This window comes from Carettochelys insculpta, chromosome 20, assembly GCF_033958435.1.
Source record: "Carettochelys insculpta isolate YL-2023 chromosome 20, ASM3395843v1, whole genome shotgun sequence".
NCBI lineage: Eukaryota > Metazoa > Chordata > Testudines > Carettochelyidae > Carettochelys > Carettochelys insculpta.
This window is the reverse complement of record NC_134156.1, coordinates 5,511,823-5,535,018: the sequence shown is the minus strand read 5'-3', so window position 1 is coordinate 5,535,018 and position 23,196 is coordinate 5,511,823. Positions and strand designations below refer to the sequence as shown.

The 23,196-nt window shown below is 50.5% G+C and overlaps 1 protein-coding gene across 4 annotated transcripts in view; it reads right to left on the bottom strand.

Annotated features, from left to right (window-relative positions):
* The window catches only part of SEPTIN9 (septin 9), a 198,502-nt gene that overhangs the window by 101,644 nt on the left and 73,662 nt on the right, over window positions 1–23,196 (bottom strand). The window contains exon 1 of one of the 4 annotated variants that reach the window (XM_075014838.1): window positions 15,977–16,148. The exons of the other annotated variants lie outside the window; for them this stretch is intronic. Within the exon in view, the coding sequence (XP_074870939.1) occupies window positions 15,977–16,031 (55 nt within the window). The 5' untranslated portion in view covers window positions 16,032–16,148. Of the gene's footprint in view, window positions 1–15,976; window positions 16,149–23,196 lie in introns of those variants that run through there. 4 annotated transcript variants of the gene reach the window in all.

Genomic DNA, 23,196 nt, shown 5'->3' with positions numbered 1-23,196 from the left:
TACAGGATGCTGATGCATAGCAACTGGCATGGCTGCCTTGTGCTCTCTCTGAGAAGGACACACTGTCCCTGACAGTAGGATGAGATGCAGTAAAATCTCTCTCTCTCTACAAAGCTGTCTGGGCTTGTGCTGACAGTGCACCATCAGCCCCCGGGCTCAGTACCATACCGCTACTGAAGAGGTGTTTCCGTTTTCTGGTGTGGTTTTGTTTACCTGGTTTAAAAGATGACCCCAGCAGCTCCTGCTCTGCCAAAGGGCTGCATCCTGCCCAGTGTTCCCTCAAGCCTGCCGGGTGTTAGCAGAGAATTCCTCCTAGGAGCACCTACTGCAGTTCACCTCAGCATGTCCAATCTCGCTCCCCCATCTGGGCTTGGCTAGCAAAGCTAAGCTATCTGGAACCTCGTCCCCACTCCAAGACGGGCTTCACTGGGTGATCAATGCTAAAAAGGTCAAGACACCAAAAAGGTTCCTCCCAGCATGCCAGTGTGGATTCCTCAGGGGTGGGAGGCAGGGAGATCTCTCTCTCAGACACCTTGCTATAATCAACCTAATTTACTACACACAAATGCAGCAACTCTTTGCTCCCGCAAGGAAATGTGTGCTCAAACAGAAAGCTGGGGCACAGCTTCCTTTCAATGCAGTAAATGGTAACGTGTGCACACGCAGGTGTTATTTGGTCACCAGAAAATGCTCTGAAATATGTAAGGGAACAGATTTATATTCCAGGTTTCATAATCTCCCTTCACTGCTAATGCTCTCCCATCCCACCAAAGAGATCCTCCTTTAAAACCCACCTCCCCCACAAAGCCCTTCCGAACTGGCTGGTCTCAGTTTGAATCGCTTCATAGCCCCCGTGGAAAAGCTGCTGTGTATTTCTCTGACCTCTCATAAGGCCTGGTCCTGTACTGAACCAGATTCTGCTACTCAATGGGGACTCTTGTAAGCACCAGGCCCAGCAAGGACAGCACACTAGCACAGAAGACAAGCCTCACTTTATGATCATGCACTGGGATACTTGTGCACAACTGCAACCTAAGTGAAGAGCAATGATTTCTTCACCTTTCCCAGCCCATCCACCCCTTCTGCTGCTGCTGCTGGAGGCTATTGTAAGGCTGACTTTGTAACAACGCTGACTCGCTTGTTATCACATGCCACAATGTCACAAGCTAAGAATTAGGATTTCCCCATTAGGGTCACCCTGAGGGTGGAAGAGGGAAGCTGAGCGACCAAGTGCTGGGAGAACCCCACTCCTTTGCAAAACAGCCAAATCACTAGAAGTTGTGGGCAAAGCCCAGAGCTTCATGCATGAAAGAATCACAGGGGTTGCCATGTTAGTCTGCATCCATAAAAACAACATGAAGTCCAATGGCACCTTACAGAATAACAGACATTTTGGAGCATAAGCTTTCGTGGGCAAAGACCTGCTTCATCAGATGCAAGACATGCCCACAACAGCTTACACATCACACAGCCTCTGCTAGTCTGTAAGGTGCCACTGGACTTCTTGTTCTTTACGCATGAAAGTGCCTTTTTCCCCCAAAGCCAAAGCCCCTCTCTGGCGACTAATCCAAACTCACTGAAGCAGAGGAAAAGCTCCCACTGACATCAATGGGTTTGCTGGCTGCTGCCCACCAGCTCTGCACATTTTTGCTGGGTTTTCATTAGCAATTCGTCCCATCCGCTACGTGCTACATGAAACCGCGTCCAACGTCAAATTTCCCTTTTGTGATGTGGGTGCAAATCTCGCTGGATGACACCTGGGCCAAGGGGAAGCTAACGTCTGTGGACATGTTGTAAACAAACAGACAGCAAGCTCCAGTGGTGGGACAACGGGCACAGAGGAACCTCTGTTCACGAAGCACTGAAGGAGACCAAAGTCAACAAGCAAAAGGGTAGCTGTTTCCTACAGGACTGGTGCTAACAGCTTTGCAACCTGGCTCAGGCTCTGCAGAGGCTGCAGAACTGAAAGAGGTGGCTGCTTCCCGCTAAACCTCCCTCATGTGATTTCTGGAACCTCAGGGTGAGGGTTGTTTGCTTGCTTACGCACCAATAGCTTTCATTGCATTTTTAGACACAAGACTCTGAAGGGAATAAGCCAGAGCCAGTTACACTGCTTATTTCTGAATATAAAACAATATCATCAAACACACTGATTTTCTATACAGGGCTCCCAAATAAGGCTCCTAGGGACAGCTGAGCTTTCTGGAGGTGCCATCTGTCAATAAGCCCTAAAACTGAGTCTCTACATGTTTGTGGTCATTAAATATCTCAGGACACTTCCTCACCAGAATGGTAAGCTGTTAGCCCCAGTTTTCCAACCATAATCTAGCATGAATAATTACAGTCATACACTTCACTGATGCCTGACATGACATTCTTCAGTGCTTCCCATCCTAAACTGTTATATGCTGTGGCTGTGCTCAAACACAACCGCCACGATCTGTGCCACAAGTGGCTGAATTTTAGTGTCAGGTGAAGTAAAGAGCTAAGGGGAGAGCCATACAAATATTAGCTATTATGTTAGTAATACCAGTGCAGGTCGTTTACAGATCCCTTCTCCATTCCTGTGTGAGGGCTGCCATATTGGCCAACAGCCCAGGGACTGAAACTGTGATTTCCAGAGCTAAAAGCATAAACCACCACAGCCTGTGCTAAGCTCCCTAGAGGGTGCTGGAATAAAGTCACATTTTTTTGACCAGGAACACAGAAGGGAACCTGTAACAGATGCTCAAGTCACCAGCAGGTACACTTTCTTGTATCAAGAGGAGCAAAGAATGCCTACTCTGGACCTGAAATATAACAATGAGTTATAACGGGTTGACAGTCACAGTAACACACACACTGCTTTGCAAACATCCACTGACTGATCCTCAAGGCTCCCCCAGGGATAATCTGATCCTTAATCTACAGACAGGGAAAGGGAGGCGAAAGAGTTCAGCAGCTTCCCCAAAGCAATCGAGTGAATCAGCGTAAGAGACAAAAGCCAAACTCTAGAATTCCTGGACCCTATTCTTGTGCTTAGATCAGGAGGCCATGCCCCCCTCCTACCATGCATTGGGGACCATCCTATACTCACAGGGCTTGTCTGCACAGCAACTTACTGCATGGGAAATCATGCTGTGAATCAACAGGGCATCAGTGGGCCTCCAAGCAACATCCCACATGGACACTAGCTGTGCAGCCAAGCCTTTTAACGAGTGGCCTTTTAACGAGTGGCCAAACAAAGCTGAAATGGCATCAGTGTGGTTCCCATTTTAACACGTGAGTTACATACAATAGTTTCAGATGATGGACTGATTGCTGCTGGGATCTCTGTAATGTGGGGCAGGTGGAGGGAGAAGTGCGACAGCACAAACAGAAAAAGAGAAAACCATAAACGAACTCACAGACATCTCATCTAAACCAAACATCAACGAGCAGCATTCCACATGTGATCATTAACTGCAACAGCCCATGTGGCACTCTGAGCCATCAGCCACCACTGTGTGCTTTCACCAGAGGCCCATTTGAACGTGGAAAAGCAGAGGTGTAATTGTGGTCAAGTAGTAAGTACAGCGAGAAACAGCTCCCAGATTACGTCAAATTCCCATCTCGTTGGATGTGGGCAAAAAAAAGAAAAAGAAGGGCTTTCAGCTTGAGTCTCATCTTGGGAAAGTAATTCACACCCAGTTAAATGCTACCACAAATTTTCAGGAAGAAGGGGCCCCCGGAAGAAGGACGTCCTTCCAGAACACTCCCTCCCCCCCTGAGGACTGCACTTCTAAACAGCATTTTGGAATCTGGAAGAACACCTTCTGGACTCCAAACCACATGACCTTATGCTAATGAGGCACAGGCAATTTGCATCTGTGCCTCATTAGCATATTTCAGGCCGTTTATGAAAGTGGCATGTATAGAAATGGCCCAGGAAGACTAAGGGGCTATCAATTTCCGCTAGTCATCTTTGTAAATTAAGATGTGTCTGAAGATTTGGCTGATTGACATAAGTCACCCTTCTTTCCTTTCACAGAAAACCCCACAATTGTGCTAGAGATTTTCATTTCATGTCTTCCTTGGGGACACTTCTGTTTTCCCAGAGTTTGGGGTTGGTTTTTTTGTTTGTTTGTTTGTTTTGTTTTCTTTAACCCCAGAGGGGTAAAGCCAGAAGGTCACCTGCCTTGTGACCACTGTTGTACACCATACGAACAGCATCGACCCCTATTTTGGCTGCACAGTACCGGGCACACATGGAAACAGCCACGAAGTGTTAAGAGCCACCTTTGCTCTGGACGGTCCAGCATGATTTCGGCTATGTCTACGTAACGTCAGTATAACTTAGGGGTCTGATTAAGCAACACACAGTGCAGGACATAAGTTACACAAACCGAAGTGCCAGTGGGGACAGAGGTATGTTCATGTGAGACCTTCTCCCACCAATGTAGCGACCACAGCTCATTAGGGATGGATTAATTAAGTTGCTGAGAGAGCTCTCTCCCCTAGGCTTAGAGCATCTACGCTTAAGCTCTTCAGCACACCATACCACCAGTGTCTTTTGTCAAATGACGCTAAAGGCCCCTGTCACGTCAGAGGCAGACGCCGCTAGCAGATGCCTTTCTGATGCGAGTCATGTATCCTGAGGGGAAGGCGTGGGTACAAAAGAAATGTCAAGAACACTTGCGGTGGGTGGCTGAGCAGGGAGCGACAGGGCATTAATGCCAGCATCTGGCAATGAAATTAGTGTAAACCACAAAATCTTCAACACGTTCTAAGGGGCAGAAGTGCCACCCCGCAGCTGTGAGCAAGGCCGGGAAGAGGGAGAGTTTAACAGATCTGCCTGGAGACAAATACAGAGCAGACAGGATCTGTGCAAATTCCTCCACCGCATCACTCTGCGGCGTCCTTCCATCCTGCCCCCTGGCTATTCCAATTCTGCAGACCCAAAGCTCTGCCCTGGGGACCTCTCACTGCTGCCCTGACACACACACACACACACACACACCAATGCCCGCACATTCACACACACAGCTGTGCCAATGGCCCTCAAGCCCTGCCTTGCTGTACCTTGTGCTAGTAGAGCCCCAGTCCTCCCCCGGGAAATAATAATAATATTTCTGTGACACAAGCCAGGGTCCCACAGGGACTATAATGAGAACACCAAACTCAATTCACAGAAGAGCTGTCTGGAGAGGAGGTGAAAGTTTGGATCAACTGCAGTGAAAGAGGGGACAGCTGGGGAAAGCCTGCCAGCATATTTCACAGTCCTCTGCCGCCCCAGATCAACTCCACACGCAGCCTATCTTTACTCCTCAGAGGCCGCTTGCTCCTAGCAGCAGTGAAATGTACAAAAGCCTCCCAAAACTGGACAGCAACATAAACACATCATCACACCACTTTCCTTAAACAGCCCAGGAAACCAAAGAGGGAGGTGGGGGAAAGAAGAGCAAAACAAGCGAGTGGCCGGTGGTTCTTATCATCCCCACCAGCACTAGCGTCCATAGAGCAGGGATAAGACCAGCGCAGCAAGGAAGCAGCATTGCAAACACAGAACTATGTGAATGTTTTGATGGATGACAGCTGCTGCCAAGTAGTACTGGGAGGGATATTTCCCCCCTCTCTCTCTCCTCCCAAACCTCATCCAATGAGCTAAAAGCAGCTTCAAAAAAAAAAAAAAAAAAAAAAAGTCAACCTAACAACTAAAACTTAAAATAGCCCTTTTTCTTTGCCCAAAATCTACTTTTCCCCTACTAATGAAAATAAAGAGACACGTGATGGGCTCCCAGCAGGATATTTCAATATTTGCAGCAGCCCCTTTCTCCAGTGGTAATTTCTTTCTCAAACGATCTTTATGGGTTTCATCCAATTTACCTTCTCCATCTTTGTCATCCCTCGTTACATCTCCCCCATGAATGAATCAGGCAGACAACTGTACAAGTCACCAGGATCGGGAGGTGGCATAACCATGGGGCTACTCAAAATAGCATTCTTGATGCAAACAGAGACCAGGCTTCCCCATCACTCTGTTGGTTGTGTGGCAGATACTCTCCCAGTGTCCCTTGCCCTGGAATTTAGATGCCACCACAGACTGCTTTCCCGGGGGCTCCGATGTTCTTTCAGACTCTGCTGGGGAATGGGGGAGTTGGTTTATTTCCATAACCTTTCACATGGGAAAGGGAACAAGCTGAAAATCTGGATTCCAAGCCCCTCTCTCCCTCCAGCTTCAGAAGTATTGGGAGTCAGGGTTTTGGTTACTGAGCACTGGTGCAAGCCAGTCTGGAATCAGACACAGGCTCAGATTCAAAACACTGTAAAAGGGAGGGGGCAGTTTCAGATTTGCAGCCTGGCTCCAGGCCCACGTCCAGCATTTTCACCTGGGACAAGAGGGGCTGCAAGGGTCCAGAAATCCATGTCCCTCTCTCCTTTGCCTGGGCCAATGGTGTTTGCACCAGCAACTGGAGCGGAGGTGCCATGACGAAAGGAACCAGAGACTATGTCTATACTGGCCCTTCCCTTTTGCAAGAGGTATGGCAAATGTGGCAGACTGAAAATGCAAATATGATTGTTTGCATATTCATCACCTCATTTGCACAACAGCAGCCACTCGCCGTTCCAGAAAGTGCTGCTTTCGAAATGCAAAACACCTGTGTAGACGGGGTCCCTTCGAAAGGAAGCCCTGCTTTTGGAAGCGCTCTTCTTCCTAATTTTTTTCAGGAGGCAGGGTACTTTCAAAAGCGGGGCTTCCTTTCAAAGGGTCCCCCACAGCTACATAGCTGTTTTGCATTTTGAAATCAGCTCTTCTGGAACAGCGAGCGGCCACTGTTATGCAAATGATCCCTGAATATGCAAATTAGTGCCTCATTGGCATTTTTGGTCCACCACCTTTGCACACCCCTTTTTAAAGAGAGGGACCAGTGTAGACGTAGCCAGAGAGACAAAGCTTCCCTCCCACCTTGAGAGGTGGTCCAGGCAGGCCAGACTTTGGGTACATTGGCAGGACAGGGTGGGTAGTGGAGAAAGCTTCCCAATTTCCCCTTTCTGGAGGGATAAAAATCAACGTAGACCTTTCAGAACCCTGCACATTCCCTTCAGACTTACCTCAAGCTGCAGCCTATAACTCCCTCCTTGTTGTATCGCTAGCATCAGCACTCAAGAGTCAATCCCTATTCCCCTGCCAGGCCAGTGACTCAGAATATAAAGCCCCATTTAACACGAGCTAGAGATGTGTGTGCATGGACAGGTAAAGAGAAAATTCTTTTTGTTAAAGAGAAAGGTCTTCTTAGTCATTACAGCTAGCAAGCAGTGAGGGCTTCAGTCCAGCGAGAGCCCAGAAACTCCAAGAAATCATGGCACGAACTGCTGGTACAACCAGCCCTGCCCGATAATTCTGGAGAAGCAATCCCAGCACAACGCTAAGTCACAGTCACAAAGCCCTGGGAGCTTTCATTATGCCAGGAGAAGTTTTTCAAACCGCGGCAGGGATAACCATAAATCTCTCCCATGCCCAAGGGCTCTTTCCTCTTCCTCGGTGCTGCTTCTGCACGCACAAAAGAAAGGAACACGGGAGTGCGAGCTGGCACTGGTGAAAGACAGCAGCAGAGCAACCACTGCCTAAACTCTGCTGTGCCCAGGGTGGCCAGACGGCCGAGGGAGTGGAGCTAATCAGACGCAGGGAGCGTGAAAGGAAGGTGGCAGACATGCTGTAATGCGCAACCAGAAGAGGAGACCCAAGGCCTAGGCCTCTTTGCACAGGACACTGGCAGTGGGACAAGATGGGCAAAGCTCTTCCATGGGAATCCTCGCCTCATCACCCAACAGCCAGGGACAGAGCTCAGTCTGAACCTGGGTAGCAAAAGGCTCCACAGCCCCTTCTCTTCACCCCCGGCTTGCCCCAACAGTGGAGAAAGTGCTGTCTGGCGTTTGCTCCTGCAGGGAGAGTTGGGTGGGGGGAAGTGGAGCTGACAGCCGCAGGGCCGGGCCAGCTGCAAGCGCCCCATCTCATCATTCACAGAGTACAGCTTGTAATGTAAATATTTGGAGTGATGCTGAGCACTGATGTCTCCATTACGTACAGGGTTTGGTGGCGGCTGCTGCCCTCGTCCCTGGGCCATGTGCTGTACAGGCGAGTAGGTAGGAATCCGGAGGATAAATAAAGGGAGGCAAGAAAGCAGAGCCCAGAAGATGCGGCCAGGACACACTACACCAAGGCTTCAGGTGCTGTTAACAGCTGGACTTTGCCGGCACTTGCCAGGCTGAAAGGGGCAACAGTTTCTAGCTGGAACAGGACAAAACAAGCTGTTTCACGACACTCTACCCACAAGATGTCTGGAGGGCCAATAAACCACCCAATGGCAAAGAGCAGGGAGCTAAATGGAGGAGCGGGGCTCAAGGAGCAGAGCCCACCTCAGGGGGCACTCACAGGGCAACCTGCAAAGACATCTCTCACTTCTGATCTGCCTGTTTGCACTTCCCAAGTACCGGCACATGCTAAACCAGGACGTGCAGCCTCAGGGCTTTCTCCTTCATCCCCCTCATCCTGTGCAAAGCCATTCTTAGAGTTCTGCCATTGCTGGCCTAACCCAAGGGCGCTGGGATTTCCCTGTCTTTGCAGCTCTGGAAAGCCTGGGGCGCTGAACAATCTGTGCTTTGTGCATACATGCAAGTCCCTGGGCAAGCAGCCTGGCCCCTCACTGCATAGGCTGCCCCAGCCAGACCCATGGATAATGCCACTTCTTAACTAGGACCAAGGTCAGGGCTGTCACAGGCACTGAAATCCTTTCCTTTCCTCCACCCTTAACCCACCCTACTTATTCTAAGTTAATTAGCTTTACACGCCAGAAAATTCCAGCCCACCTGCACGCCCAGAACTGTTAGTCACCTACACTAGCCAGCTGTTTGCACATCTGTCAGACGGGAAGTTGGCAAGCTGACCTCCACCAAGTAAGAAAAGCCGTGAGACCCTTATCCAAAACTCTAATCTGAACCCGAGCAAAGCCACTTGTAAGACACGGAAAGCAATCCCCAATGCCAGCCCAGACACCCCTGAGGCCAGCTGGAAGCAGAACCGCTGAAGTACCATGACAGGTGGCTTTTGCTATAATTCTGACCTAATTAGAAGCAGACAGTTGCAGGAAACTGAATGAGAAAGTCGGTTCTTAGGAACATTCTAACCATTGTACACCCACATAGTGACTACCACACGCAAATCTGATCATCCCATCTCAAAAACATGTATCGAAAGAGGGAAAGGTAGAGAGAAGGGCAAAACATGATTAAGTGCATGGAACAGCTGCCATATGAGGGGAGATTTAAAAGATTGGAACTATTCAGTTTGGAAAAGAGATTTTGAAGGGGAGGATATGGCAAGACTATGATAAAATTATGAATGCTGTGGAAAAAATTAACGAGTGTTATTTACTCCTTTATATAAACACGAGAACAAGAAGTCACCCAATGAGTTTAACAGCCAGGGTTTAAAAACAAACAAACAAACAAACACACACACACTTCTTCATACAACACACCCAAATCCTATGGAATTCATTGCTGGGGAGGATCCAAAACTATAACAGGGTTTAAAAATTATGTAAATTCATGGAAAAGAAATCCATCAATGGCTATTAGCCAAGATGGCCAGAGATGCAACCCATGCTCTGGGTGTCCCTAGCCTGACTGCCAGAAGACGGGAGCAGAAAACAGGATGGCTCACTCGATAACGGTCTGTTCTGTTCATTCCCTCTTACATACCTGACACTCATCATAGTTAGAAGACAGATGGGACAAACCAGTGACCCAGATTCCTCTCCCTACCCCCTCACTACAAAATTAATTCAATCAAGTCAAGCAGATGCCTCACAACTCACCGCTCCTCCTCCGGTGTGATGCTCTGTGGTCCCAATGAAAAATATTGGCAGGGCAAAAGAAAAAAACAAAAAGACAAACTGAGCATATATAATTGTTTTCCAAGCTCAGTTGTTCCAAGTCATCTGGCTTTCAACGAGCCACCTCTCCTTCTCTCAGCTCAAGCAGCTGCTTCACGTCACACAATGTTTATGGTTTTGGGGGGGTGGGGGGGAACACATCCATTTTACACCATCTTGGTGCCTTGGATTCAGCAAGGCTGTGATGGGGAGGGGAGGACAGAGACAGTGCTCGGAGGTCTCACTCGGGTATTATAGAAAGTCTTTCTTGTCAACTCTGAGCAAGAACCTTCTCAGACAGCTGGCGAGGAGGAGGATTTGTGCATGCTGGGCATGTGAACAAAGCGTCAGGGGCACAAGAAGGGCCCCATCTCAAACAGATTTGTCGGGGTACCCTAGGGCATCTGAGGGTGGGAATGCCTGTCTGCTTATCCTCCCATCCAAGAGTTTCAGATGGACCTTAGAAGATTTCCTAGCATCTCCTTTCCGGGACAGGTGCAGGAGGCTGAAATAGTGGAACTGCCTCAGTCTGTGAGGACTTCAGTAAGACAGCTCCCAGCCCATGCGCTGTGATCCCAGATGGATCAGAGCCCACCTCATGGGTCCAAATGCACACACCATCCAGCTGATCAGAGAGAAGCAGCCCGTGCTCTTGATCTTGTCAGACTGGACCCAAATGGAATGTCATGACAACTTTGGACACATCCTCTAAACCAGCTTTGCACCCTCTGAGTTCAGGACATTTTCCACATAACATTACAGCCCTCCCTGTTCTCTAATATTAGTAGCATGGCTGATACTCAGCATCTGCAGCATTCAAGCAGCAGCTGCTTACCTCAGACAGCATGTGGGATGAATGCATGCACCGAGTGGCTTAGCATGCATAACCCAGCCATGTGTCGCTACGAAATTCCAGACACTTGCTGGACTGGATTTTAGGGAAGAGGGCGTGGGTGGATGAGCCCATGAGACTCTGCCCTCTGGAAACTCTAAAGCCCTGGGATCCGTTTCTACTTGGGTCTTCTGTGGCAGCCTTTCCTTAGCTCTCACTGACCCTGAGGTCCACCACAGAGGTCAGGTACAATAGGTGAACTTTGCTTGAGTGAAGGCCAGGACTGAAATTTCAGGGGGTCATGTACGGCAGGATTGAGCTGAACTGGCAGAGCTAGGGGTGGGTGGGACTGCACATGGAGGAAGTGCAGCCAGTTAAAATGAAGGTGCATTGCCAGCTGTTATAAATTACTCTCTCACGTAATGCCTGCTTACAGCCAGCTCTAGTGCATGGGATTGCAAAAGCTATTACTTCTTGCGAGCAACACACGCTGACTGGCCCTTGTTTTCTTCTCTAATAAAAGATTCTCTGCTCAGCCAAGCAGCAAACTACACAAGAAGCCGCTGTACTATGTAAGCGGCCTGAAGCCATGCTCTTTTTGCACCCTGATGACACCAGAGTTCATGCACCCTGCAAGACTGAGCTAGGATGGGAAGCTGCCAAGGCTCGCCCAGGTACATGAAGAAGTGGGTTAGTCAGCAAGCAGCACTCATCCGAGTGAGTTCATGCTGAGCTCATGTCCCACCATGCTTTCCCTGCACTGCTGGAGATGCAGTCTTTGGGACAGACTGTAAAGCCAAGGATCTAACCACTGGTAAAAACTGAAGCTGACTTTGCAATTTTTGCTGGAGCAAAGTTCTAGCCCCAGTATCCTGATCTGGTTAACTTTGGTAATCACATTCCGCCTCTCCACATTACCCTGCAGTTTCAAGTGATTGTGGGTGAATGGTTCTTATTCCTCATTCACTGCTGTTTGGGTCACACGTGGTTTGGCACGGTTACAAGGAGCTGATGCTGATCACAATCAATGGCAAGAGTGGAGAAGGACAAGTTATATCCAGCATCATGCCTGTTAACTCGATGCCATGAATTTCTAGTGGAGACACACCTTTGTTCCCGTGACATTCAACAACAGCAGTATTACACCCGACAGTATTTCAGTATCAGAGGGGTAGCCATATTAGTCTGTATCCACAAAAACAACAAGTAGTCCTGTGGCACCTTATAGACTAACAGATTTATTGGAGCATAAGCTCTCATGGGCAAAGACCTACTGTGCCAGAGGTATTGAGTGGAAATTCCAGAGGCAGGTATAAATATACAGGCCCATGAAGAGAAGGAGTACCAATCAAGAGGAAGGCCAGAGTTAATGAGGTCAAGCCAATCAGGGAGGATGTGGCCCACTTCCACCAGCTGATGTGGAAATGCGAACACCAAGAAAGGAGAAACTGATTTTGTAGCTGACCAGCCATTCCCAGTCTCTGTTCAATCCTAAACTGATGGTGTCCAATTTGCAAATCAATTGTAGCTCTGCAGTTTCTCTTTGGAGTCTGTTTCTGAAGTGTTTTTCTTGCAGGATGGCTACTTTTAAATCTGCTACTGAGCATCCAGGGAGATGGAAGCATTCTCCTGCAGGTTTTTCAGTACTGGACTTCTTCTCTTTCTCTTTCATGAATAATATCTGCGCAGTGCTTTGAGAGTCTCTGTATCTGTGCGAAGTATTAACATTATATCACTAACACCCTGAACTAGCCCACCTTGAACAACTGCAAAGGTAATTGTAAAAACAGCCCCTACCTCCCACACAAAGCCTCATCCTTATGGATATTGCACTCAGTGGCTAGATGCTATAGGGATGGGTTCTGGTGTATGAATGGACATTAGGACAGAGTCAGGCAGGCCTGACAATGGGGGCGGGGAGGGAAGAGGAGGGCACAAGAGGGCAACTGCACTAGGGCCTGGGGATCCAGAGCTCCCAGCCACGGTTGCTGCTATTGCAGTAGTGGCCCGAACCCTGGGGCGCTTTAGACTGCTGACGGAGCGTCACTCTACACAGCTGATGGCTGGTGGGATGGGGCATGCCATGGCACCAAGGGCTGACTTCCTGAAGCCCCCTCCCTTCCCGTCCCCGCACACACACACCCTGCACCAAGGCCCACGGTGACCATCAGCCCCGCTGAACTCAGGTTTACACCCGTATCAGAAAGCCAGCACACAGTCTTGCCATGCAGTTCACCGCTGGCAGTTTCCATACCACACCACATATATTATTTCACGTTACTGGAAGCTGAGCTCACTGCAGTCCAGGCCCTAGGGGACGGTCAAGCAGGCTGGGCCAGGTGGAGTTGTTTAATTTGGTGCTAGTCCTGGGCAACTGAAGATGCTGATGGGGCTATCTGGCAGGGTTAAGGCTTGGGGTGCTGGCGCAGTCCTGCAAGAGGAGGAACTCTAAACTCTGAACCTGCCAAAAACTCTGACATCAGGAACGCCACTGTGCTGGCCCTGCACGAATCTTGGCAAGCCAGACTCCAAACAACGCGGGGGAGGGAGAGATTTTTCTCTGCTTGTCACAGGGTACAGAGTCTCCGCCAGTCGCTGAACTGTAGGGAATGAAATACCCCTTGCTGTGCTTGTTAGCCCAAAGGATGTCACGTCTTTCAAATCAGACCGTTCTCTCCCCACCGCCTGTGGCACGGCACACAGGAGCAAGGCAGAGCCACTTTTACCCTAAAGCACATCATAGGGCCTGAGGTTTCCCCTCTGTATTTGTTGCTCTGGTTTAGATGCTGGCGCTCATCAAACTCCCATGAACAACTCCTACTCCTCCTCCTGAAGGGACACTCTGGGAAAGGACACCCACGCCACTCAGCTGCGGTATCATGACCCCACCACGCTGACTCAGAAGTGGCAAGGCCGCCACATGCAAACAACGGCTGGGACCCGCCCTCGACCCGGGCATCTCCACACCCCGAGCAGAGGCTCAGCTGTGTGTGGCAGGCTGCCTTCTTGGGCTAGGTACCAGGACTGACTGGGGGACCTCCAGAGCTAAAAGAAGGCGCTGCTTTGGCTTGAGGGAACGAGCCCAGGCTGGGGACTGCAACAGCTCCAATCCTCGGTGCATGTGACCTGGGACACTCAGAACCAGCAGGTTACATTTGCACTGGAGGGGCAGGAGAAGGAGAAGCCAAGCAATGCTTCACACCCATCTGCTCTTTAGTAGCTTTAGGTAAAGTGCCAGGCTCAAGCAGCACTAGCAGAGGAACTAGACTGGGACCGTCAAAGGGAATGTATTTTGCAGGACTGACAAGCCTGCAGTGTGCAAGAACAAAGAGGGTTCTTGCTTCCAGAGGATCTGGAGTCTCTGTCGTTTGTAAGTTTTTAGCCAGATCTTTCACGTTGGCCCTGGGCCAGATCAGACTGCGACTCCTGCCAAGAAGTCAAACATGAGGCTCAATGATCAGGGGGTTAGGCGAGTAACTGGAACTGGCAGTATCATGGTCTCTGCTTGGGACACCACCGCAGAGTTGCTAGGATCCTGGCTAAGGAAGATACCAAGACTCCTGGCCATCTATGCAGCCACAACTTCTCTCCACGTCTCACAACACTGACAGGGGCTGCCATTTTGGGAACTCTGGCCTGAAAATGCTCCCAGTAGGGGACAGCTTCTTGTCTGGAGGGAACATTCACCTTCTGCAGCTAGCAGCCTTCAGGCTCTCCACCAGGTCTCAACGTCCACAGTTTGTTCTCCCGGGAGAGGGTTCCTTCAGGCTGCTGAACTTTGAAGTCCTTCTGGTGGGGGAAAGGAGAGGCCTGTAATCCCTTCAGATCCCAAGAGTAGTTCTACAGGGATGGGAGTGCAACTCCCTGAGGGGCAGCTAAACACACAAAAGATGAAACAAAGAGTGGAAAACTGACGGAGAAGAGCTGGGCAACCACTCTCGCCAAACTTTTGTTGTGAGATTGTCCTCTCCCCTACATGCAAATGCCTCACAGCTGCAACTCAAGTTTCCTCAGCAAAAAAATGGGGAGGAACAATGACGCTTCCGGCTTCACGGCAGGGGGTGCAGGACTGAACTCACGAAGGGGCTGTGGGGTGCTATGAAGCTGACCACAGACAATGCAGAGATATCCAGACAGATCCAAAGCCATGGTCCATTGTCTCCGCCCCAGGGCTCTTCTATCTTCTAGTTTTCTATGGGCCACTGAGCAAAACTCGGCGTCTGTAGAGCATGGCTGGCTCTCATCCCAGTGTTTCTGGAGGGAAAACGTCGTTTTTCCAGAATTCACACCACTTTCAGGAAGATCTCAAAAATCATACTTGTTTTCTCCAGGCCCCTTCTACATTAGCCCCCTTGTCCCATCGTTGCATGTCTCCCGCCTACACCCCTCTCTGGCAGGAGTCCAGACTTTGCTAAGTTACTTATTTGCGCTCTTCTGAAAAGTCAGAACATTGGGCACATGCCCAGAGCCCTCAATTCAAAGACATCCATCAAAACCCTTCAGCGCGCCACAAGGGTCCACGGAGGAGACACTCCTCCTCCCTTGCAGAGGCCCAGGCTGCTACAAGGTAAGGCAGCTGCCTGCAAGCAACAGCGCTGCAAAGCCAAGTCACAAAAGAAACTTCCTCCAGAGCGCTAGCTACAGCCATCTCAGAGCCGTGCGGGACTCCCAGATGTGGAAGGCACGAGCAGGCTGTGCGTGCTTGGGAATTCACAGCCTCCTGGGTCAGCAGCAGACTGAAAAGCTACAGAAGCAGAGTAGGAAAACGCCGCCTGAATTGCCACCCCCAAGCAGATAGCACCGAACCCAAACCCCACACACCCAGCTCTCAGCTCCCCCAAAAGCTGCTGGGGGATGTGAGGCTGCCAGGCTCACACGCCTCCACTTTTCCAGCCCCTCTAGCTGCCCCCCTTACAGAAGCACACACAAGGCAACCAGGGGAGCCAGGGGCTTCTACCCATCAAGCCCAACTAGCCAGCCGGGGCCAGTGCAGCCCCCCACGCAGAAGGGAAGAGCCCCTGGGAGCAGGGGGCAGTCCCGCAGGAGGACCAGGGCTTTGTCCTGGGCCCCAAACATCCAGGCTCTCCCCCCCACACACACACACAGCGGCGGGAGGGAGGCCGAGCAAAGGCATCCCAGGGCCGCACCCGAGCTGGCGCAGGGGCTGGCTGGAGCCAGCCCGGGGGGCCGGCAGCTGGGCGGGGCACGGGGGCTGCTCCTGCTCCTGCCCCGGCCCTGCCCGGGCTCCTACCTTCGAAGTCAGAGATGATGCCCTCCAAGTGCGCGTTCACCGCCGGGTCCGCCATCGCGCCGGCCGGGCGCCCGCCCAGGGAGGGAGCGAGCGGAGCGGGGCCGGGCCGGGTTCGCGGCTGAGCTCGCCGGAGCCCCTCCCGCTCGCAGGCTCGGGCCGAATGAATGGAGGAGGGCAGAGCGCAGCAGCGCGCCCGCACCCGGGGCAGGGCCCGGCCCGGCCCGGCCCCCGCTCCGCGCACTGGCTGCTCCGCACGCCCGTCAAACCTGCCTCCCGCTCGGGCTCGCACACGCCCGGGCCCGGGGCCGGCGAGGCGCGCAGAGCCGGGAGCTCCGCTGGGGGCTGGTAACCGCGGGGCGCCCCCACCCCCGCTCCCTGCGCGGGGAGGACGCGCCGCCGGCCGCCCCTTGGCCCCGAGGGGGGACTCACGCCCGGGGCCGGCAGTGGCACGGGCGTTCTCCGGTGTGTCTGTTCGGCTTCCACTTCCCCAGCCCCGTCTCCCCCCGCTTTGTTTCAGGCTTTGGCTGCCCCGGCGGCGGTCAGAGCCCAGCCAACGCCCTGCAGGCACAGGGGCGCACTCCCGCTGGGGGACTCTCTTACATCCAGCCAATTGAGGAAAGCAGGTGCTGTCAGTCTCCAGATCTGAGAAGTGGGTCTAATATCGGGGGGTTAGCCGAGTGAGTCGGTAGCTTGAAAAACAACAAGCAGGCCCGTGGCACCTTATATACTAACAGGTATTATGGAGCATAAACTTTTGTCGGCAAAGAGCCGCTAGGTAGGATGCATCTAATATGGTTAAGCTGTAAGGCACCACAGGACTGCCGGGGCTTTTTGTTGTGTAAAAAGACAGACTGACACTACCCCGACACTATGGGCCCTGCTTTCGTCACCTTGTGTCACCATAACTGCACCCCCACTACAGGGAGGGGGAGTAATCCTACCCCTACCAGACCTAGGTCAGTCAGGACAGACACCTAAGGAGTGCATCCAGGGACCTAATTCAGAGAATTAAATCAGTGCAAGTTGGGGGCATAGACAAGGCTTCCCCTTTCCAATCTTCTCTGGACTCTAGAGGACCTTCTTCCTTCACTTTATCTCCGGTTTCCCCCAATACTCCCTCCTCCACTAGCTTCAAGGATCACATTGTGGTTAGTGTACCCCTGCCACGTTAGCACCAGAGCAAGTTCCTTCAGCTGATCAGAGATGGAAATGGGTCTTACCCCATAGACCTCAGGACCTAAGAAACATGCTAGTCTCTTAGGCTCTACAGGACTGCTTGTGATTTGTGATGCTACAGAACATTAAGCCAAGCTGCATCTTGCTGGCATCACAGTCTTTCACAACTGGGTGGTTTCAGGCTGATATAATTGGGGCCTGGAGCCTAGGTGGAGCTTCCTACTCCTTTTGTCACTCTCTGCCTCACAACTTCAGGCACTGTGCATCTCACCCCCATCGGAACACTGCCTTTAGGGTTCACCTGAACCCTTTCAGCTTTCCCCATGCTATTATGACTCATTCTACAGCCTTTACTCATCTTGAGTAGCAGGTGATTCCTGAGAAGGCTGCAACTCACCCCTTTCTCTGCCATTTGAGGGAACACTGAGCTCATCACCATAGTATCAGACTAAGCGCAGAAGGCTCTGGCCCTCAATCTTGTCATTCCCTTAACCAAAGATTCTCCCAGAATCATCAGGCTGTGCAGCCCTAACCCACCGAATTTATTCAGAGACAGCAGCAAAAAAATAGCATAAAACAGACCCAATTAAACTCTTTTTTCTGCTAGTCCATGGAGGAAGCAGTGTGGAAAGGAGAAGGCCAGGTATAATTCTCCATTGATGCAGTAGGGGACCATCTGACCCCTCCCCAAACACCAAAGAGACTCATCCTAGCACACAAGGACCCCCAAGCAAAATAGACTGGCCTAAAGGTGTCTAAAGGTCCAGGAGATCCAAAAGGCAAATGAATGAAGGGTACTCAGCACAGCTGATTCCCACTGATGTTTATCTGTGACTGCACTGAGTGATGTTCAGATGCTGATTTGATGCCATTGGTTGTACCCTAGCACATAACCGGGCATACCAGCACAAAGCAAAGAAATGTCTCACCAACCTAAACCTGGGCATTTAACAGTGCTGGTTTCACGCCATATGAAGGATGCAGTAGCAAAGGTGATTTGGTTTTTTTTCCTCCAGTTTTAATAATGCGATTGTGTTATTAACACCTGGAAAGATGTTCTAAAAAGGAAAAGAAAACCGTAATTGTTCAAACAACCTTACTAATGCAGCCTTTAAAACAGTCAGATGACATTTGGAGCTACAAACAACTTGTCAGATGTTACCGGGTCCCTTTAAAAAAGAATGCTTGCATCTCTCGTGTCTAGAATTCTTTACATGGATCTGGTGAACCACAAACAGTTCTAAGAGGTTTGCACGATCCCTCCTTGCCACCATAGGTTTTAAAAAAATAAACATAGATGCTTAGTGCACTGATAAAACATGAGATTGCTCAAAAAGATGTGAGTGCAACTTTCTCTGGAAGCACATGTTATATTAGCCCATTTGTACATTCCAAGCATGTTAGACAATGGCATGAGCTCACATGGATGTACAGCCTTTCTTGTGATGCTAATTTCACATCTTTAGTAGTCAAGCCTTGCCATTTTCAGATCAAACCTGTCTTTGGGCCGAGGAAGCTGTTGTTATGTTGTACAGGATCCAATGCTGCCCAGCCTGTACCAGCAACCTTAGCACCTATTTCGAAGGGAAGTTTGTATTTCCTTCTTGTATGGTTCTGAAATGCAGGGGTTGTACCCACAATCTGTTTTAAGAGGACAAAAAAAGGCAAAACCCTGCGCTCTGAGATTTACGTTTGGCTAGTACAAGTCAGTGTTTTTTCAAATTTTTCCTTTGTGCACCCCTAAAGCATTTCATATGGAGGTGCAGACCCCTCTGAGAATCTCAGATATGGTCTGTGGATCCCCAGCAGTCCATCGATCACAGGTTGAAAACCACTGGTAAAAGGCAGCCTTTGTAGTACAGATGGAGGATTCTCCCTGTATTGGGAGCTGACTCACCTGTATTACACTCAGATAAGCACTGCTAAGGGGCGTACGCCCCTAGTGAATTGTCACCGTGGGGGGCAAGGATGGAACTCTAACAAAAATAATGTGAGCAAGCAAAATAAAAAAAAAAAGACAGAAGGCAAACCACCCTCGGTCCTTAGAAAGGCCTGTGAGCCACACAATCCCCCATCTCCCATAGAATTCAGCATGAGAGAACCTCACTGAGCAGAACCAGTTGTTTGGAGTCTGATGTTACTCTCCAAAACACAGGGGATGGAACTAGGGGTGCTTGGAGCACCCACTGACTTGAAGTGGGTTTTGTTTTAAGTTTGGTGCAGTGGCTGTCAGCACCACCACTACACAAATAGTTCCAGCCCTCCTGCTCCAAAACATGTCACCCAGCCAACACCATTGCACTGTGGTGGAATCTGTGCTTTTGGGATGGGGCAGGGGCCAGGGAATAGGGAGAGAACTAGCCAGTGGAAAAACCTGCTAGTCTGATGTACTTTTAATGCCAATTATCTCAAATGACAACAGAGCCAGAGCCTGGACTCACAGCTTCTCTGGGAAATATACCTATTGCTGATACACAGGGAAACAGCTTCTAGAACAGAGATAGGCACTGTGATTCCATAAATAAAGAGAGGGGAAATGAAGTCATCAGCAGGAAATCAAAACTCCTTTCTCTCTGTTTATTTGGTAAAACGATACCTATTAGGAAATTTCCACGGCCTCACACTGCACAACTTGGGCCCAGGGAAGAGATGAGGGAGAGAGATTCAGTGTGTGGTCACATTGCAACTTGCTTTCCAAATGATTCCTTTTTCCCCATTCCCTTCGAGAATTATTTCTCATATAAGGCAGCTAAATGCCATCTGTTCTATTAATAGCAAAGTGAGGGGTGCATGGGAAAAAAGGCTATTAGAAAAGCTAACGTGGCACAGAGCATACTCAGACTTGGGGTATGCCTACACTGCAATTAGACAGCTGCTACTGGCCAGGGCCAGCTGACTTGGGACTAGGGGCTGTTTAATGGCTGTTTAATTGCAGAGTGGATTTTAGGATCCCATCCTCACTGCAGGGTCCTGGAACCCCACAAGCCTGAGTCAGCTGCCATGGGCCAGCCACAGGTGCGTAATTGCAGCATAGATAATGCTGGTGTGGGTTTGATTTAATATGGGAGCAAGGCAACCGACAGCTGAGCAAAGGCTCAGAGTGCCACTGCCATTAGCAGAGGGATGGGAGAGCAGAGAGTTAGGGGCTCAGGTTTGGTAAGAGATCTCCATCCCCACCCACTTTACAGAGCCTCTCTCAGGGTGTGTTTGCAGGGGCCAAGGGAAAGTGAGGTGTCTCGCTGTGAGGACGCAGTCTTCCAACCCCCTGGGAGCCCCGCACCCCGCATCACTCTCACAGTCTGCTCCCAACCTGAACATCAGGCTCAGCTGCAGCGGATGGTGAGAGTCACTGTGGCTGAATGAACCCTGCAGACTTGTTTTTAAACTTACCCCAAAACCACAGCAGATAATTAATCTGCATCTCCCTCATTTTCTCCTCCCTTTGCTCTAATTAGGAAATGAACCCTTGGAGGGAACCAGCTGTGCACATCCGGCAGTCAAGGTCCTCCCCCACTGAGCTGAATCTGCAGCTATTCCACACTGAATCAGCCTCAACAGCCTTCCAGGCCAGGGCTCCCTTTCCATAGAAAGGGCACACCAGCCTCCATGCCCTTGATGTGAACAGACCGGGGCTCAGAACATTCCATAGCTTCCGCCGTGGCTGACACAGGATCAGAGCTGACTGGTCCATCCTGTCCGCTTTGGTCAGAACAGAGGCCGTGAAGTGGCAAACCAAGGAGAGAGGGGGCTTTCTAACCCTCGGGGCAGAGGAGTGACTTCACCAGTCCTTCGAGTCAATGGACTCTGGAAGACAGAGCCAACACCTGGGAAAGCTTTCCCGCTCGTTTCAATAGAACTAGGATCCCTCCAAAATCCAGTGCAACGAACGCAAACACACACGTCATCCAATAGACTCTTAAGCCAGCTGCTTAGGGAACAGGGAAGAACAGGTTTGCAACTTCCTGGAGAAGGAAGGAAGGAGAGTCATTACATTGAGCTGGGCTTCCTTTCAAACTGGGCTTTAAAGGCCACTGCAGCCAGTGAAGTGACTGCAAAACCGGCCATTGTCCTTGCACCCATATCGGTCCATCCTCTTCTGAGTCACATGTGCTCAGGTTTCTCCTACAAAGTTTCTGCTCACAAGGCCCCTGAGAAGGCGGCCTGTGATCTCCTGTTTCCAGGTGAGGAAACTGAGGGAGAGTACATTCATGGCACAGATTTCCAAATGGGATCAGCCCATTGGCTGCATCTGGGCACGGTGCTCTTCTGAAAATCTGGTCCTTATTCAAGTACCTGCTGAGCCTTTGGGAAGCCTGTGTCTAGCTGTGAGTGTGGAGCGCTTCAAAACCTGGCCCTGATCTCTTTGGCACTCAGGACCCAGGAATGAATATAGCCTGAAACAACACACATACTATTCAAATACAGTTACAGCAAGAAAACTGAATGTTCTGTAGCATGTAAACTTATGTTCCCTGCGTGTTTCCAGGTCAGCGTTGCTCAGTTAATCAGAAAATCAAGCTGTGTTTTTTCTCGTCCAAGTACAGTACCCATAAATACACACTCGCTCTCGCCAACAATAATCAAAGAGCCAAGTCCTCCTCTTGTTCATCTTGAAATAACTCCCTTCATTTTAATGGTGTCGCTCTAGATTTATTTTGGTGTAACTGAGATCAGAATCTGGCTTGAAGCTTATTCCCTTCAGTGGGATTTGTATTGGATTTACATGGCCTAACTGAGACTGGAGTCTGGAATTCAGACTTGAATCTCAGTCCAGCTGCCCACACGCAGGCAAAACTCTCCTCGACTCTAATGGCAGTTTTCCCATCTCGGGACTGCAGGAGTGGACCCTGAGCTGACAGTTTGGCTTAATGGAATCTTTGGTTTTCTGCAGCTACACTGTCTCTAGCATCAGAAACCTCGGCTGTGTCGGCTACCTGAAGCAGCTGTGACATGGAGGATGTGTGGACCACATGGGCCCAGTTTTACAGATTCTAGCAGAACACGAGGGGACGGCAGTAGCCTGGCAGGAAGAGTGGCCCACAACTTTGCGTGCTCCATGCAGGCACTTTGCTGCAGCCTCTCTCAGCTGCATGTGGATACAAAATGCCCCCTCCCTCGGCAACGCTCCCAGTAGCACTCAGAGCCTTATTGACCTGAATGAGCAATTTGCCCATTTAGACAGCATGATCCATGAGTTTGCTATCGACCACATGGACCTCATGCTGCAAACACATGAGTCACTCATGGCGTCAGTGTCAGAGCCCAGCTGGAAGTACTGCACATGGAGCTGTCAGTTCCGGCTATTGTGTGCTCTGCAGAGCTGGGAAACAAAAACACTGTCCGAAGCCCGTGCTGAGGGACAGGACATGCTGATCTCCCCAGCTTTGCCAGAACCTGGACACTCCTGCAGAGCTAGCCCCACAGTGTTGACACAGCACATTTGCTGCCTCCCTTAGCCCACAAGAGCTGCAGCGTCAGGATGCTGGCTGGTGGCGGGGTGGGGGAAATGGGCTCCGACACCTTTCCTGTGCCTTATGGGGGGGAAGGGTGAGGTTGGGAGACCTACGTGCTTTGAGATCCTTAAGCGGGACAGGAGGTGGAAGCGCTGGGTGGAATTCTATCTACCCAGACTCTGTGGCCTTCGAGGTAAAATAAGGTCAGTCAGAAACTCTCACCCACCTTGCTTATTTGCACGTCAATACTCATTCTAAATGTTCAGCAAGGTGCAGCCTTATGTGACGCTGGCTTTCCACAACCAAGGCCAAGCACGCTCCCCCACAAAGAGAACTAGCTGACAAGCCCTCATGCTGTGCACACAAAGCTAACGCAGGGACTACCCCTTTCTCCAGAGCAGGACAACACGCAGGTGCAAAACTCAGCATGACAAAGACACTTGAAACGAGAGAGGGGCCCCCAAGGGGTTTATCGCACCCCCATGGCACAGCGTGTCTCTGGAGTCAAGGCTTCCATTGCAGCTGTCAGATGCAGCAGCTTTGTCTTGAGTAACAGGAGATGTGCTCACATTCTCAACAGGATACTGTGCA